Source organism: Pocillopora verrucosa, chromosome 5, assembly GCF_036669915.1.
Source record: "Pocillopora verrucosa isolate sample1 chromosome 5, ASM3666991v2, whole genome shotgun sequence".
NCBI lineage: Eukaryota > Metazoa > Cnidaria > Anthozoa > Scleractinia > Pocilloporidae > Pocillopora > Pocillopora verrucosa.
Window position 1 is genome coordinate 7,718,942 of NC_089316.1, and position 19,229 is coordinate 7,738,170.

General features: G+C 39.0%; 1 protein-coding gene across 1 annotated transcript; it reads left to right on the top strand.

The window, feature by feature from the left end:
* Positions 1 to 13,779: 13,779 nt before the first annotated feature.
* Positions 13,780 to 18,876, top strand: LOC131775273 (uromodulin). Its single transcript, XM_066166798.1, has 3 exons — positions 13,780 to 14,043; positions 17,265 to 17,429; positions 17,993 to 18,876. Exons 1-3 carry the CDS (start codon positions 13,800 to 13,802, stop codon positions 18,361 to 18,363), a joined length of 780 nt encoding a protein of 259 aa, XP_066022895.1. The 5' UTR covers positions 13,780 to 13,799; the 3' UTR covers positions 18,364 to 18,876.
* Positions 18,877 to 19,229: the final 353 nt, after the last annotated feature.

The following is a 19,229-nucleotide window of genomic DNA, read 5'->3' on the forward strand; positions in this document are numbered from 1 at the left end:
CGAATGCAAGGAAGGTCATGGTATTAAAATGAACGAATGCCATCCGAATGCCTCTTACATTAAAACTCAGAGCTCATACCACTGCTCTTGTAATCCCTCATACGTTGGGAATGGTTTTGAATGCCAAGGTACGTTTACTTTCCTACAAACCTTTTAACTCGTTAGTGCTGGAACTAACCTGTTGCTTCTCAGATGGCCATTGCCGTCCAACTCAAATTCAGATCCCTCTAAAGTAATTTAGGTTTCCATTATGACTGTTTTAGCCTCGTCGAGTTATGATATCCTACACATGGGCTACTTCATCTCTTACCATAGATGCATAGTCATTGCTCTTGTACATGAGAGGTTTTACTACTAATTGGCAAGCTGCCAGAATCATAAGACGTTAGAAAATATCGTAAACCATTAAGCCTAGCGACTAAAGTCCTGTTGCAATTTTTACTTCACTTTGCAACCGATCATTGCTATTATTGAGAATATGGGTATTTTCGGTAGATCATAACCAGAAAAAAACTCGATTTGATCACTTGCACGGCCGCAAGGTATCAACGTTTTTCCCGCAAATGGTCATTGTCCTAGTATAGAGGAAGACTGGAGAAGAGAGAATGTAGGCCCTCTTAAGGTATAATTTTGTGTCTAATAACTATATAACAATAAATTGTTCATCAATGCTGTCTATAAATTGTTCTCCAATGCCACCTATAACATTCCAATGTTAAAACTCACCCAAGTCCCTACATTCTGCTTCTTCTTGATCGTGAAGAACAAACAAATCCTAAGTTAAACCACACAGCAAAAAAAAAAACCCCAAGCACTTACCAAAACTACATTTTGTTCACTTGTAGTATTTTGAGATCCAAAATTACTAACACCAAAGTACTGAGCCGCAATTCCGTAACAGCATAACAGAAAAATTACACAACTGTAAACAACAAGCCCAACTCAAAAAAAAATAATAATAAAATGGTACTGTAGGGCGGGGGCAGAATTTGCCCTCTCAATATATTTGAAAAGGCGAATTTTAGCATATTCTGACCACTAGAAATCGCCGTCGGCCGATGGCCGTAAATAACCTTGATTTAGACGTTAAGTTTTGGGATTTGGGACCTGGTTGACGACTCTATCCTACACAGCCGTTAAGTTAAGACCTTTATAGGCAAAAGTATGCAAAAACCCCTGTAGGTTTTCGATTTTTCAAAAGTTATGACCGTTTGAATCAGCGCATGTACGAGCATTAGCGATTTTTTCGCCCACACCAAAATCGAACCACTGGAGCAGATTTCGTCATAAATACAGCTTACCCGCTTTGCAGCCCGGCTTCATGGCTCACTTCAGAATTTTCTAATAACCAAATTGGTGGATTCCATGATAACCTCAACAAATAGCAAGGTATAGCCACATTTCGCGGTGAATCACCCATTTAACACCGCTGCAGAGCTGAATTTTTTCCAAAGTCAGAATATAAACTCTCAATGCCTGGAAGCTGAGGGGGGAAATGAAGGTTTTAGGCTTCTAAAGTGAAGTAATAATCGCTTAAATTTAGATCACGACGATCCAGTTCGATGTTATACTGTTCTCACAAAGGTCCGCACAAAAAAGAAGACCGCTGATAGCTTGTGCCGTACGTTGTGCCGTATGGTTTTGTTTTGTATCCCACTTTACATCCCAATGTAATATTTGGGGAGAAAAATTTTGGATGAAAAGAATAAATGCTTTTACCTGGAGTGTGATATCATATAATTAATAAATCAGTTTCATATATCCTGAGCTTGCTTCTCTCGGTTCCGCGTCGATTGTGTCCACAGACCAGCAACCTGCCAATAGTCGGAGAAATCGGCTACCAACGTGATAAAAACTTTGACACTTGCTTCATATGAACAGATGTTTTGTGCTGCTTTTGGTAAATTTTCTATTGTTTTCATCAAAACATTTCACTAACTACTAGATATTATAATATATTACACTATAACAACGCCGTCAGAACTTGATATGGGAACTAAAGGTAGTTTGTATCTGTAGAGCATATTCTGCACTTTCAGCCACCGTATAGGACATTGTTTACACAAGTCTACTGAGAAACACATTGACAATCACTAATCAAGTCCGACAGTTTGTCTATGAGGATCTGTTTTTTGTCTCTCAATTTTACAGGGATCTCAAAATGACTACAGATGGCTCTCAACAAAACCAAATTGAATTTCTGACGTGTGTTACTGTGGTAACGTTCACAGAGATCATACGTGTCGTAGCAGATTGGATGTGAGACTTTGATCTCTTTGTTAACTTTGTCGACCAGATCTTGTCTCTCAGAATTTTCCTGGACGCATTGGACATCTTCCTCCTCATCCAGCGATATCCCGATCACACCCTGATCTTTTCGTCGCATTGCTGCTAGCCGGGAGAAAAAGCTCTGAAATTGGCTCTTTGTCAGCCACTGTTCTCTATTGAACAAACGTGCATTTGATTCATTTTTCGCATTTCGCATGTCCACTGCCACTTGGGCGGGGTCTGCCTTTCGCCCAGTTCTTTCTCCAAGTGTAAACCCCTAAACCGTGCCGTTATGTATTCTTTTACCTTCTCTGAAAATCTAATGCTGCCGCTTGGTTTGCTTACGGCCCTTCCTGTTCGTAGAGACGAGTGGGGCGAAATATTCACGGGAGAAGTGAGTGGTGTACTGGAATCTACCGAACAGCTCGAACACTCGATACCAGCGGTATCTATCGACGAGAACTTAAGGGCCCAGTCCCTTTTGATTACATCATACTCGCTTAACCTGCTGACTGTATGCTTTCCAATGTCCAGGTGCAGCTCTAGCTGCGAAAACGTTTCGAACACTTCAACACATCCAAGCACAGAGCATTTAAACAATGGCGTTGTACTCTCTGTTTCCTTGCTGCCCTTTGAACGACGCTTGACCACACGCTTTTCAGGAGGATCATAAAACCCTTGAGATTCTATGATTTGAAGGGACGTTTGACCCTGGTGCTTGATATAAATTACGTCATATGGAATGTACTTCCCTTTACCGATGCCATAACATTTCCAAACTCTCAGACCGGTATCTCCATATTCGAAGTTGTGGAAGCTACTAAAATGCTCAATCTTATTTATACAGAGAGTGTTCTTTGATTCGTCGACTATGCTCACTGCAGCTGTTGTTCCCTTTACTGGGTGTTGCGTCAATGCATCTCTCATGTCCACGGCAGTTAGAACATCGTGCCCTTCGTTGCAGTAAGCACGAATAGAGGACTTCATTGACAGAGGATACGATCGCAAATGTCTTTACCAGACTGCGGCTCCGAGTAGTGATAACTATGAACATCAACCCCAACTGCTTTTGCGACATCTCTCACAGCGGTTACTAGGGAGCTGTTGTGATAGCAACCGGCTTCATCTGACCTTAGATGGACTTTCTGCAGCAAAGGATTCTTGACTTTCAGCTGCTTTAGAAGATCTTCGAGAATGGACGTAACTGCATACCAGTCCTGAGTACACTGATTAAAGAGATGAGCGTACGAAATGACTTCCGTCGTGTTAGACTTGCTTCGAGACACAACGCTACTAATGTGCCAACTTAACCCTATTTTTCCGCACCAGTCACTTTGCTTTTCTCTATAGCGCAGCTGCAGAAACTTCATGGCCCAATCTATAACAAGAAGACACGAAGTCTGGTCAAGCTTTGCGATAATATCTTGCTTTGCACATTCCTGATTCACGGATCTCATAATGTGAGCTTTCCACTGGACGATAGCCTCTGAAGATTTCTGGATGTCGTACAACAAGTAATTTTTTTGGTTCTCGCTGTAAAAACTTAAGGTTTTGTTATCCTTAACAATCTGTTGCATCTTCTGAAAAACGGAATTAATCTCGTCGCATTGAGGGCAGAGAAGCGTGTGTTGATGTGAGCATTGTTCCTAAAAATCTGGATCGTTTGGATCGCTGAGACCAAACTTACGACAGTGGTCGGGACATTCGCTCTCATCTTCCTGGCAGTGACTCTGAAACTGGGTTTTGAGGTACCTCTTACCCTCGCTGAGGGCTCTCCGTAGTTCGTCTGCCACGTTCTTTGCGAGCCCAATCTGATCAAGTTCCTCCACTATTCGGAAGAGTTGCGCGAACCCCGCCGACCCGTCAGCTGCTGTGTTATCCAGGCCACTAAGGGGCTTCTGTTGAGAGGCCTCCCTTACCTCGAGGATGCGAAATAGGGTTGAACGCCTTAGTGGTTCAAACTGTTCTTCTTCGCAGAACTGAAGGTACTGCTTGACCATTGTTGACCTTATGACTTTGCGAATGACATTTGGCATTGTGATCTTCTCGCCACTGCTGAGCCTCAGTTTCCTCGTACTAAGTGACACGTCTTAATAAAAGTAAGGGCGGTTCGCGAAGTCTAAGAAGTGGTCAAGCTTTATTGGTGGCAGTCGAACTCGATGACACGGGGACTTTTCGACCATAGAACCTGGTCCACACTCTCTTGCATGAGCCCTAGCTCGTCTAATTTGCCATTCGCTTAACTTTGAGTATGGCTCGTGGATTTTCTGAAGGGTCTTCACTGGATATCGATAAGCATAGAGGCTTAGAATTTGGGTCTTCAAGGTACTGGTCATGGCGTTGCTGTAGGCCTGCATCAATGGTACAAGGTCTAAGTGGCTAGTCCCTTTATCTGATGTAAAACAGGTCTGAAATAGCTGTTGTCCAGCCTTCGGCGCAATGATGTCACAAACGAGGGTACAAGCTTCAGTAGCCTTGTCAATGCAAATATCTTTCTCGTGTTCTTTTGCCTCCTCCCATGTACTTTTCAGCTGAAAGGTCAACGGACTGACGCGGCCAGCACCGGTTGCTACCGGGTTCAGTTTCTCCATGGCATCTGTAAACGCCGACATTGCTAACTCGCTGGTACTTTCAGCAGCTTCGTCGTCTCCAGAGCTCTGGCTGTCGGTCTCAGATCTGCATCCCGGAGTCCAATCAGCTGTAACTGTTGCAAGATTTATAGCTGCCATTCGTTTGGCGACTCTGGGAGTTGAGAAAATCAAACAAAAATTTGAAGTTATCCCGCCATGTGATTGACTGCATAGTGTGTCCCCACTGAAATCTTTGCACGCATTGTTGCGAAAGTAGAATTTGTTGCTAACGAAGAACTCATTCTTCGTCAGCAATACGCACAAATAATTCAGTTCTGTTCACTATCAGCACCACCGCGTGCAATTTTATGGTACATTAATCAATCATTTTCTCTTTTTAGGTCACCCCATTTAAAGCCAAAACACTATTTGTCACTTTTTAAAAAATGTTACCCATTTGGCCGCGTACCTGTAAACATAACTTACCTGCTGCATTAGCAATGTTGTGCAAAATTTTATAGTGTGTGGCCACGCCGAGGAAAACAATTTTGCTAGTATGCAGCATTTTAATTGAACATTTGTCCTTAAAAGTTCTCTAGGTGTCAATGTATACGATGGTATGCTTTATTTATAGGATCAGGTAGCGTTATATCACCTGTAAGGTTCGTCCTCTTGCTGGTTACTTTCTTCGGAACGTTGCCCTTGCAACAACATCATGTTCTCCGCGAGTTTGATCTTGTGCAGCTTGTAACAAGATACGCAGATCACTGAAAAGCACGAAATACAACAATAATGCAAAATGATAATAAGCAGAGCCATACTTATAGAAAACAAATAAAATTGTTGCACTATTATCACGTGACCCTAGGGTACGCTCTCAATTTTCGGATAGGCGGTGTTTGCAAAGGTTGTTAAACTCTGACTCTATTTAGGGATAAAAGGGCGAAAATCGATGCCTCCTCGTTTTTTATATCAATAACACAAAAGTGCTTTGTGTAAATGTATAAATGTCAAAACAGAAGGAATGTTATCTTGCATCGGCGTTAACATTGGTGTCAAATTACTTTCCAAGTTTATTTATCTAGTATCTCGCCTTGCGTGTATGACATAAAAAAATGCTTTTGTAAACATGTAGATGTTAGAGATAAGGTAGGGCAGTAAAACCCAATGTATTACGCCTTTTTCAGTGCAGTTGCTGTGTTTCCCGATTATATACATAATTGACTAACGTTACAATTTTGTGGTGTTGGAAACTTAGGTTCAAGTTTGCTTCAGAGCAATGTTACAAGTCGAAGTGTGATTTAACTTATCAAGTTGCACTAGCTGCCATGTGGTATCACGGTACGTATCTTGGGACGAAATCGCAGCAGTTATTTTGTTTTATACTCACTTGCGTGCGAGATTTGGCCCAAATGTTAATCAAATTCCAAAATACTGAATTCTGACATTTACCGCACCTCAGAATACGTGTAGATATCATCTTAATTTAAACCCTTCCCTTCATTTCAGGACAATACCTGGTTGGTAAGCTAGAATTTACATAAAAATCGTACTTACGGGAACCTGTTGGAACGAGTTCTGCAAAGATAGTGTTAATTTCCCTTGACATGTCGAGAAGAACTGCGTTTCTAGTATTTATCTGCTTTTCCCGGCCGTTGTGCAGCGGGTACTGGCAAGTGCGACGTGGTCGCCAGTTTTTACCCATGTTTCCTCTATGCTTTTCGCAAACCCAAAGTTCTTCAAGTTGATCAGGGGAAAGGTCGTGTGGCAACCCTGACCTGTTAATGATAAGCTCATATTCTTGTACCGTTCCTCTAAGCTGACCTAAGTGACATGCTCGTAGATGATCGCTGATATCACCCGTACATTCTGAAAGCTTTATCAACCTCGCTGAAGACTCGCTACAGACTGAAGCCTCTCTGGTTTTGAAAAAGCACTTACATGCCATACCACACTTTGCAGGCCTTCCAGAAAAAAAAGGGTCAGCGGGTTCACCCGCAATGGTTAATGCGGACCTCTGTTATTCGCGATAGTGCAATCGTAGAGCTATAGCCCCCAAACTTCGACACATAGACTTACAAATGGAGTTCTATGACTGATTCTTGAAGAGAATGCAGCTGCAATCCAAACTTTCAACAGGACATTAAGCGCGAAACATGGCTTTAGTTTTCGAGTTTAGTTCGCAACAACGAGTCAAAGAAGAGTATCGATAGATGCCGACCGCTGAAGTTTGGAGTTATTTGCTGGAGTTATCGTAAATTTCACCAGTTTGGGGAGTGGGGAATATCTGAAATTTCACATAAACCTAAGATGCGACGAAGGTAAGCTGTATTTATGACGAAATCTGCTCCAGTGGTTCGATTTTGGTGTGGGCGAAAAAATCGCTAATGCTCGTACATGCGCTGATTCAACGGTCATAACTTTTGAAAAATCGAAAACGTACAGGGGTTTTTGCATATTTTTGCCTATAAATGTCTTAACTTAACGGCTGTGTAGGATACAGTCGTCAACCAGGTCCCAAATCCCAAAACTTAACGTCTAAATCAATGTTATTTACGGCCATCGGCCGACGACGATTTCTAGTGGTCAAAATATGCTAAAATTCGCCTTTTCAAATATATTGAGAGGGCAAATTCTAACTTTCTTGGCAAACCAGAAAGGTTTTTAAGCAATCTGAGATAAATTTTGTGGCTTAACTATGCGAATAAAATATTTTACAATGTTACAAAATATGCCTATTTTTCAATTTTCGAGACGTTGCGACGGTCCTTACGGACTGGGAAATAATTATGGCCCCTGATGCAGTCAGAAAATTATTTCGAATCAAACCAAATCTAATTTAGTTCTTTCCTAGGTAAAGTCTTTCTGTTGACAGAGTTTCAGGCAAAATTATTTTTGACGCGAAATTGACCGGCTGGAAATAAGAGAGACAGCCTCTTAAATAAGTAATAAAAAAAAAAATAATAATAATAATAGAAAGGTAAAATGCTTAAATATTGAAATCCTAGACAAGCGAGAAAACCAATCAGCATGATAACAAGCAAATATGATGAAACTCTGTTCTCAAAACGTTAGAAGCTGCAATACAGGATGCAATATATAGCACGGTATGATAATTTTCGCTTCAGTTTATTTTAATCATTAGATGCCGCTTTGATAGTGCTTATGATGTGTTCAGTCTGATAGTTGCTTTATAAAAAAAACAAACACGATTATGTAAGGACTAGCGTAAAAATACTATCTAGTGGGAGGCAGTAAGGTATGGCTTTAAAGTTTAACTGTTTTTAGTGCAGTTTCACTTAACAAATAGAGAAGCCTTGACTGTGCTCTGTTCTGTTATAAAGCACGCAGGAAGCGGCTAGAGCACGAAAGAAGTGTAGGGAGAAACACGAGACGTAGTCGAGTGTTTCTCCCCACTTCTTGAGTCAAGGCTTCTCTATTTGTTTTATAATAAAGAATCCATTAAATTCTCCAAGCATTACTTTCAATTTTCAAAACAAACTTTATTTCCAAAGCGAAGTACAGTGTCGTCAGCATGCTCTATACTCTCATAAAGCACGCTACAATAAGCCAATCAGAATCCCTGTTAGAAAGGTTCAAATAATCTGATTGGCAGTACAAGACTAAAGCTGTCAAAAGTGTCAAACCATCAAAGTTCACATTCTGCGATAGTTTACAAACTGAAATATTTCGGCAGGTCGAATTTAACACTTTTGCCTGAATGTTTTAAGTCCCTAATACAGAATCTTGAGGTGAAATGTATAGTGAACTTCAGCCGAATTATGGCTTATAAAAACACGCGAGTTTTTTCACATGACAAGATAGAAAACAAACTGTTCGATGCAAGTGTTTTTTTGAATGAACGACAGCCGAATTCACCGGAACATGAAGATCGCTCGGGATGACAGCGCCGCAAAACTCGGTTGCAGTGACTGATATGACTTTCCACTCGACGCATCGGAAAGGATATCAGAGCAAGTTCTTATTTTTTCACTCGAAGGGCGGCTGATGTAGTTTCTGAGGCTTGCTTTACTGTGATGACCGGAGAATCGCCATAATGAGCAAGCCGCGATGGACTTCAGCATGATCATATTCGCTCAGACACCGTCATGATTAGTATGAATTTTAACAGTTATGCCAGTTTGGTTATATTTTTCATCATTTCTGATTTGTTCTGTTTTGTTTTTGAACACTGAACTTTATATACTATACGAGTGTTAGCTGCGTTTGATTTTTATTACCGTACGTAAGCTTGCAATCTAACTGAGCGTGAAAATCTTTAAAACTCGGAATGTCTATTTTGTTTTTCCTTTGAGGATTTTCCAATCTGCTCACGTTTTAATAACGTAAATTACGGCGCTTGGTATGTTTACAAACCTTTGTTTGGTCTTCTGTTGATACTTGTCGGCTCGCTTGTTCCGAAATTTCACTTTCAATTATCGAAAAAAAGCTAAAAAGAAGTCCCGGAAAAGCCGGTCGAACATGGCACAATTTGACAGATGGCGTGACAGCTTTGACTGTGCTGTAGCTTTAGCTCTATACTCTCATAGAGCACGCTCTTTCAACAAATGACAGCACGCGTTTTATCCGAACTTTATTATAATCTAAAATGAAAAAGTTTCCAAGCTGAAGAGTTTTGAAAGAAATATATTGCCCTGGTTCCCATCCTATGAAACCATTAATCTAATTATGGTGTGTGAAAATCCCAAATGCCAGTGTTGAGAATTTTGGGTTAAGGTTAAGGTAAGGTTTAAGGGTCAGAAGTTGCACACGATTCTCCCGTCAAGTACTTATCTTCCACGCCCGAGAAGAAATTTAAACGCATAACAAATAAGATAAACACCTATAAACGCTATTTATTCATAAACCTAAAAAAAAAATTAATGTAAATCATAGATGGTCTACTCAGAGGAAACTGAATTTTATAGATCAGCTTTTTAAGCTGTGTAAATAGAGGAGAATAGTGCAATCAAGTTTTAGAGAAATTGTGCAACTCTTAATAAATACATTTATCTTACCTGGAGTAATCTCAACTGAGTGTCGTAAAGTGAACATTAGATGAAATGCAGTGTATGTGCTGTAGCTAAGATCTGATAGCGGAAAAAACCATGATAAAATTTCCAGCAGGTGCATGAACCAAGCCGGGTGCAGTGACTTTCTAAAGTCTGGAAACGGATCAGTTCGCTGCGAATGCTTTTATAACTAGTTCATTATTAATATGTAAGGTCGATATTCTTCACTATTGACATACGTGAGTAATATTGGCTATCACGATCTTAAACTAAAGATAATAGATGAATTGGAATGAGTCATGACTTTTGCCACTCAACTGAAGGAAAAATTGTTCACCAACTTGAATTACATTTAGTGCATACATGTATAAGCTTCGTAGTAAGGATTGCTTAATATAACTTTACGTACTCCTTGATTTATTTGCAAGGGGGAATAGCATTTCACGCCGTGACTATGCCTGTGATGATAGCGTGATCACAAAGAATAACATATGTGGCTTCGCCTCCTATAGGAGGCAGTAGCCATACAAATTTCGATTAGAATTCACGAGTGGAAAGCGAGATCACAGACTAGTAATTAGATATGATCCTGGCCTGGAAGGCCGGTGATGATAGCGTGATCACAAAGGAAAACAAAATATGTGGCCTTGCCTCCTGTAGGAGGCAGTAGCCACACAAATTGTGATCAGAAATCACGAGTGGAAAGCGTGAAAACAGACCGGTAATAAGATGTGATCACGGAAAGGGAAGCTGCAAGATACCAAGATGCTTCTGTGTAATGAGCACGCCCCGTGTATGCTAGAGGTTTGTTAGAGGATGCCTTTAAAATGAGTGAGAAGGGGAAAAAATAAAAAAAATAAAAAAAACAGCGGTCATTTCTACGATGGCCTATAGAAGACATGCCGCATTTTGTTTTGTTTTGTTTTTGTTTTGTTGTTGTTAATCGCGCGACAAAATCAAACTATCGCGTGATAAATGAGAAATTGTCGCGCAATAAATGAAAAATTATCGCGCATCAAATGGGAAACTTGTTAGGTCGCACGTGATGGGTTGTCGCGCACGTTGTTTCCGTGGACGACAATGGCTGCCACAGTTGAGGAGGTATGATTTAAGATCACTAGTTTGTTTTATTTTCGAGAAAAGATCATTGAGCAGTACTTTGCAATACTTCTTCGACACACAGTTCTATGAATCAGTACAGTAAACCTTGATTTTGCGAATCTAACAAGACACTTTCAGAGATGGCTGTCAGTGTCTGAGAACAAGTGTGGATCATCTAATCTATCTGATTACATTGCAGGTTTATAAATTGCTAGATTAAGAAAGAACTTGCCAACTGTTGCAGCCATTGCCTCGTCCACGAAAATAACGTGCGTGACAGCCGGTCACGTGTGACCTATCAAGTTTCCCATTTATCGCGCGATCGTTTTTCATTTCAATCATTTTCCATTTAACGCGCGATAATTTCCATTCATCGCGCCAATATTTGATTTTATCGCGCGATGATTTATTTAGCATATCCTATGAGCCATTGTATTTTTTTTTGATACCTGCTAAATTTCAATTGATGAAGACGTTATGCTGTTAAATAGGCGTTCACTACTTTAAGAATTCGCTAGAACAAACTGTGACGTGATTAAGAACCCAACATGGCTAGCTCACACCAATAAAACTAAGATTTATTACAGTGACCACAGAACGTACTGGAAGTAGCCCCTATACATCATTTCATCATTACAGTTGAGTTCTTCAGTCCTTGGTTGTCCTTTTATTTTATTTTGCTCAAAAATGTGCATCCGCTGTTGAGGACTGGTCCATATCCTTTACTGCTGAAATGGCGTGAGTAATTCCACATGCTAACTTTTAATTTCGCCGATGTTGTTGTTGTTTTGTTTTTTTTCTTATTGTAACACTATTAACAAAATTAATTTGAAAGCTCTCTTCATGATGTATCAATTTTCAGATATACTGTGAGCTAGGAAAAAAATCCACTTACCAAATCATTTGTAAACTTACTGTTTCCAGAGCTGAGAGACTTTGCCCAAATTTTATCGCACCTTTATATTCCCATCCATCTTTCCAGAACGGCGAAGCATGAAAACAGCTTTATGTGCTAACAATAATTGATCTCAAAGCTAGCCGAAGTAAATGCGTACAACGAACCTTTCAATTACGCTTTGTTTAATTTCCTTAGCATTTACCTCACCAGGAGATGTTTACTATGTGACAGTTTTTTTGCTCCATTGAACCCCAAATATTTGGGGTCTACCATGAAAAATATTGAAAACAATAGAACCATTCTTTCCATAGATAATCTCTTTTGAAAACAATATACCAGCCATTGGATTATTTTAAAAAGACTGCGTGCAACAACTGTCACAAGACCACGTGATATGCATGTCGCGAACGATGATCGTCACAGAATAGAAATAGAAAATACGCAGTCGTGATATTGTCTTTTGTAGACTGGAAATGGGAAATTGTGTAAATGTCCTGCCGGGGCGTATGTTAATTTCATTGTGCTGACCCATGAGGGTTGTAAAAACTAACATCTATTTCTGAACGAACTTACAAGTTCGCGAGCCCAAACCGTATCAGTAACCACAGCAACAACTTGGTGCGGTACCTTAAAACGAATCGGAGAGTGCTCGATTCCTCTGGTAAGACACGCTGTATGGGTGTCCGTGCCAAAATCGACAGAGTATTAAAACTTAAAAGCTTTCGAGAGATAATTAAAACAATTGGATAAATTCTTCGTTTTTAAAATATTATAACAATAAGCTAATTTTTGGCAGGAATATTTGATTTCTTCGCATTTAATTCTCGTCCTAATTATAGAAGTTACGTAAAATTTTTCAACCAGATAAGTCCTATCCTTTTTTCCTTGTGGGAAAAATGTACACTTAGAAAAAATTCTTGAAAGCCACCATACTGATATGTATTTTTCCAACGTTTGATCCACTTTACGGAATTGTGATATAAACTAATTACGTAACAAAGATTATTTCCTGCACTTAGCTGTTTGTATAAGCAATAGCTGCACTTTCTATCAGTTTACCAGCGTAAAAACCCATGTAGGATGTTGGGAGAACACGAAAAAATTTTGTTAATCACGAGCCGGAGGCGAGTGAATTAAAAGCTTTCTTCATATTCTTCAAACATCTCAAATGTGTTATTACGCTCGTTATCCGAAGGGGAGTGCAGTCTCTTGCTTCTATGAAATAAACTTAAAACCAAACCCAGTATGTTCAAATTTTTCACGGGTTTAGCGATGCAGTAAACGATCAGTTTTTAACCTATCAGAGAGCTTGTAGGATCTAAGTTATTTTGTAATGATATCATGATTTAACGATGAAATAGTATTTCAGTTTTGCTTGCACAAGATGTTATGGCAAACGTGCCACTAACCCCTTGGAAATCTGGGAAGGTGGATATAATCCAAGAGTGCTTGGGTGGTTCGATCGAGTCCCTAAACTGAAATGAAAAACGTGTAAGCAAGCGCGCTTTCTGATAAAGAACGTATTTGGACATGGTGGATGTTATGATGACTTAAAACCGAGATTGGTCCAAAGGCTCGAAACAACCAATAATGACCCCATAAAACATACGAAATTAACTTTTCCGAAGACCAAACTGTTTGCCTCATCGGACATTTATGCGCACCCATCTTCAGTAAATCCTAGATTGTACCATGTGATTGCAAACCAAATAAAATTTGACCTTCATATTAAAAGGAAAAAAAACATAACAAAAAGTCATGCCTTTGAAAGGGGTCTTGACCCAGGTTAGATCTCGTTAGTAGAAAGAGATTGCCTAAATCGCTCCATGTCGGCATTGATTTTCTCGATAAGTATTTCCTCACTCCCTTAAGCAGCTTTAAAGCACAGTAAGTCGCTAATATTTCTGATAAAAAAGAAGTAAATCCGACATTTATGACAGAGAAAAAGATATGGCGTCCAAAGAGAAACAGACAATCGTTGTCGATCGTGTTCATTCAAAACGTGAAGGTCCAGGGGAACAGCCATCAGAAACCAGAGGCATACATGTGTCGGCAGCTATCAATTGTCTCGCAAGGTGCCGTCGAAAAAGTTTGATAACCATTGTTGCTATCATAGTGTCCATTGCCGTACTTATCGCAGTGGTGTTTGTAGGAAAACATCTTACGCAAAGCCATGACCACAACGAGTTAAGAGGTAATAATTAATTCATCTTGCGCCTTAGCGATTTCGTTCTAAAGTTATTCAGGATGAACCAGATGCACAAGTACAAAATAGTTAGAAAGATGTCGAGACTTCACAGCACCGTTTTCTTTTCCACTTCTCAGGAAGTTAGAATTTAACAATTAATTTTCTGCAGAAACCCAAAACTACTTATGAAGCCCTAGTATTTATCGATCGACATTTGGTATCAGTTATTTCAGTGAAACTAGAGAAGGGAGCGCAGACTGCAGAGACGGAAAACAGAATACTTGGTAAAGAACACTGACTGGGTTATACGAGATATGGACAGCATTCGCGAAAGTTTGATGAGTTTAGTCTCGTAGACTAGCATTTCTTTTTCCTCGAAAATTATTGAAATGAGACATCTGCTTTGCATTTCACTTCTTTTTCCTTTTTCTTTTCTTTTTCTTTTTTTTTTTTTTAACTTTATTTTTTTCGCGGTACAATTCTTCTAGATTTTCCTGCTGAAATATTCGGCTTAAAGTCGGTCTTTCAAGTCACTCAAGTCTTTGTTTTCTTACCAAAACAGCTTTTAAGATCCCCTCGAACAATGGATAAGATCATTAATGATATGCTCACAAACTTTATTGTCCAACCTTAATTAAATCGATGTTTGATATGCCAAGCGTTTAACTGTGGAGCCAATGACTAAAATGGATGGCGTGACTGGTTCTAGAGATCTACAACTTTATTCTTGGATTCAGGATTTCTGGTAAATGTTTGCCGTTATGGCAATTTTTAAAAATCAATGATGGAAGAAAGATGGTTGGATTTAAAGCCATTGACGTTTTATAGATTAGTGACCACTCTTCTAAACGTATAGTCTCTGGCGTTTGTCACCCTGCAGATACAATCCATTTAGAAACGCTGGCAGCCATCCATAGTTCGAATTCATTGACACTTTCTCAAACACCCTTGAACCATCACCTGGGCAAGTTTCGGCCTCGGTAATCTCCGAACAAATAAACCTTATCTAGAACTTGGAACAACCAAGGATTTACAAAACTGGCGATTGTACGAATATGCCACCCAAATTCGACTGCACGCAATGTCTAAATCTTGAAAACCCAGAATCAGAGAGTTTATGAGCACATAACTAGATTAGAAAAATATTATCTGGCTTAATCCGTCTTACGGCATGGACAATTAAAAGAAATGTCACGAACTCGTAGGATTACATTTGCAATAGATAATCATTTTAACAAATCGCCCAAACTCAAAGAGATTTTCAGCAGTAATAACCTATAAAGTAAGCTCCGGCTATACACCAAACTGGAGAACACAGTCCAAAAAAATTTAAAGAAAAAAAAGACCGAAAGGTCGTGAATGGATCCAACGAAACTTAATCAGCAGTTCCAAAATAGAGTGATTACTTGATTAAGGTCCTGTGTCCTCTTGATGCTGAGTGTGTGATAAATAACGTCATCTACGAAACCGCTGTTACAATGTCACGTATCAGTATAATATGCTAGCGCCATCTGATCGGTCGAGGTTTGCTTCATATCTCGCTGTAATCACCTCGTGCGAGGTGATTATAGCAGGGGTGCTAAATTGCAAAGTGGCTGCCTCGCGTTTTGTTAATGTTTCTGCGGAAGTGGTAAACGTGGTAGAAGAAAATACAATTGCGGAAAGCACAAAATTTGCTATTGAGTTTGACGGAACACTTTTTAGAAGAGAGAAGCTTACAATGATACGCATAATCACCACAATTATAGCAATAATAGCTTTGTTTACAGAATTTACAACAGAATTCGAAAGCTACTGCGCAGTTATACCACAATAATGATTCGCCTCAAGCTCAGTGAACATTATTGTATAATCTTATTCATTTCGCCGTCGGCCAATAATTTTCAAGTAGAAGAAAAGGTAGTAAACCCACGAAGAACTGATTCTTTTGGTGACCAGTTTCAAACAAACCCATTGTTTGGCCATTGTTTTTATGCTGTTCAGTTCTGTATTGTGTTTCGTGTTCTTTTATTTTGTACTATTTTGAATTTTTTTATCTGTTTTGTTTAAGTTCTGTTGCGTTTTTTTTTTTTTTTTTTTTTTTAATTTCTTTATTTTTCGCCCAAAGGTCGATACAAGATTGATTTGAACCCCCCCCCGGAACAGTAAAAGAGTTATGTTTTTCACTCAGAGTTTTTAATTTTCACAGCTAACACACAGCAGCAGGTTGAGACTAAAAACATGTAAAATAAAAGTTAAGTGAACTAGGATAAATAAATTACGAACAAAAATAAATACAAAACGAAACGAAAAATTAAAGAAAACTTTTAGAAAGAGAACTGCGCCAAACGCGACTTTACGTAAATTGGATAAGGGGGGTAAGTTTCTACAGAAACGGTGGTGCTGCGTCGGTGGGGAGTGTTGATAACGTAAATAGGCCACCGTAAAGATTTAAAAGCTTACATTTCGAGCGTTAGCCCCTCGCCAGGGGGTTAACGAAGGGTTAACGTTAACGTTCGAAAAGTCAGCTTTTGAACTCATTACGGTGGCCAGTTTAGGTAAACTGGCTTAGAAAAATGATGCATAAAAATGCATAAAAATACATAAAAATGCATAAAAATAGAAGAGGATTGTGTAACTACGTGGGGTATGAAGAACAAAAACGTACAAATAAGACAAATAAGGTGTAACTAAAGAAGGGAAATGATGACAAACTTAACGAAAAAGACTAAAAGGAGGTGTGGGAAAGAAAGGAAATAAATAAATAATCCAAAATCCATAAAAAATAATTAGCAAGCAATTTAGATCTTACATCCGCCATAAGGCTCTTTAATATTCTTATGAGTCTTCAACCCCCCCCCCACCCACCCCTCTTCACTAAAAGTTTATCAGTTCTCAGACAATTTACTGTAGTCACTCCCCCCCTTTAAACTCTGTTGATAATGAATGGTACCCCTACATTCCCTCATGTTATCCTCCCCCCCCAGAATCTTCCTCCCGCCTGCCCTTCCAAGTGGTGAACAATGATTGGTCCCTAATTCTTTGGAAAATCTAACATAGTTCAGCGAAAAGGCTTATGACTGTGCTCACATAGATATTTTGTGTGACGATACAGCTGTATGATCGTATGATTGAAACTATGGGTGAACGGATTCATGTAAGGTTTATCATGACCAAGGCGATAATTTGAAAGACATCTTACTTTTTCTCGTTGTCTTCAATATTTCTGTTTCTCTTTCGTGGTACAGAAGAAGTCAGGAACGATGGTGAAGATCCAAACAAGGAAGTGGACTGCATTAACACTAATGGCTCTTACAATCGTACCTGTAAGGGTGACTATGTTAGACCCTTTCAGCCATGCAGGGACATGAATGCGAGCTTAGCCAGAACTAATACCTCCCGTAACTGTACAGGTAAGGAAAGATACCTGGGAGACGGTCATGAAAGGAAACTTCAATCATTTTAACTTATATGTAGAATGACATTGCCCGCCAACGGATTCCCTGCTACTCCATTGACAGAGCATTCAGCCGCAATTACTAGAATCTTAACGGGCAACTCGAGTTACTATATTCTATGCTCGTTGAAAATCACACGTTGTTTTTCTATACTGAGAACGTTTTCTTCACAATACTGACGTACGATTGCAATTATTTTGATGCCGTTAGAATACCAAACTATCATCTAAATACCTTCCGCACCACTACTTGTAGTCCGCAACACTTTTCTTGCACTCCTGAATATGTTAAGAATAGTTATCATTAGTTTGCTCAAATATCATCCGGAAACGAAATGTATTGAACTAAAAATTGTGAAATAGTTTTACAGTTTGTTTTTACATAATACGGGCGTGATATTTTCCAAGGTACTCATGGAGTCTTAGCAATCACTACTTTCTCCAAAGAACTGAAACAACTAAGGTATAATTATGAGAGTTATAAAATAATATTTTTGCAATTATCATTTAATCTTGTAGTCGACCCATGTGTTAATTACAAAGTCCTGAGTAATGCCGACAGAAGGAGCTCTTACGTCACAGTCTTCAATGAAATGTCATGTGACAGTGGATTCTGGGGATGGTATCGTTTCGTGGGAGCAGCAGGAACAAGAATGCCAGACAAATGCATTCGTCGGCATAGATGTAATACAGTTCTTTCAGGCTGGTTGAATGACGACCATCCTTCAGTGGAAGACGGTGAAATTTCCAGAAGGGTCTGCTTTTCCCAGCTGCCCTATGGCTGTTGCAGATTCATATTGGACATCTCCGTGATCAATTGTGGGTCTTATTACATTTACCGTTTTGTTACACCACCGAAATGTCCAGGGCGTTACTGTAGTACAGACTAAATGTAAAGAAAAAAAACTTCTACCGGTACATTTTAACGCTAGTGAAGATCTGCTGCATTGTTTTATTATATAAACTGCGGTGTTTTACAAAGATTTCCAGCCCTGAGGAAAATCGTGATTGCGTACGTGTAAAATTACATTTTTGTGTGAGTTTATTTGATATCGCCAATCTGCTGCTGACACTCACTCACCTTTCATGACAGTGAAGTTCAAACCTTTTTAACAGTCTCGTTATCTGCACACTTAAAGACATTTTTTTCACGATTTTATTCATATTTTTTTAACTGTTCATGAATAAAGTCGACTTTCATTGTCAGTAAAAGCCTATGTTGTTTATATAATAAACAAAATAATACCTAGCTACCAAAAAATTTTTTTACTAGTGTTTAACTCGACAACAGAAATTCCAATTGTTTTATTTAGAAGTGTAAAATCTTCTATAATTATTTTTCTCCTTATCCATTTTATGAAAACATTGTTGTCGTTTCATTTCTCTCTTATTAAAGCTAATAAATTTTTCTTTGATGATGAATTCTCTGTGAGTATATTTTCATAAAGCTGCCCGGCATTGGCAACCCAAGGAGCCAGGAAAGAGCTGTTACTTTCGTCTTCATGAAATTTCCATTACTAGTCTTGTTTTTGCTTTGTTGTCGTCATTATTGTTGTTGTTGTTTTTTTTTTAACTGTTCCATTATCTGTTTGCTAAATTGAGGGTCACAACTTTTTTAGCTTTTTGGCTATTAAAGGACCTGAGTAAACCACCATTTAGGTCTTTAACTATCTTTGATTCATCTAAAATCATCAGTGGTTTATTCAGGTTGGTTATTTCAGTGATTTCTCGAAATTTCCTTGTAAGAAATTTATTT

Excerpts from the sequence above, each read along its gene's own strand:
- LOC131775273 (XM_066166798.1), top strand. The coding sequence starts at position 13,800 with ATGGCGTCCAAAGAGAAACAGACAATCGTTGTCGATCGTGTTCATTCA. Across the intron at positions 14,044-17,264 it reads TGACCACAACGAGTTAAGAG|AAGAAGTCAGGAACGATGGT; the intron begins GTAATAATTAAT and ends TTCGTGGTACAG. Across the intron at positions 17,430-17,992 it reads TACCTCCCGTAACTGTACAG|TCGACCCATGTGTTAATTAC; the intron begins GTAAGGAAAGAT and ends TTAATCTTGTAG.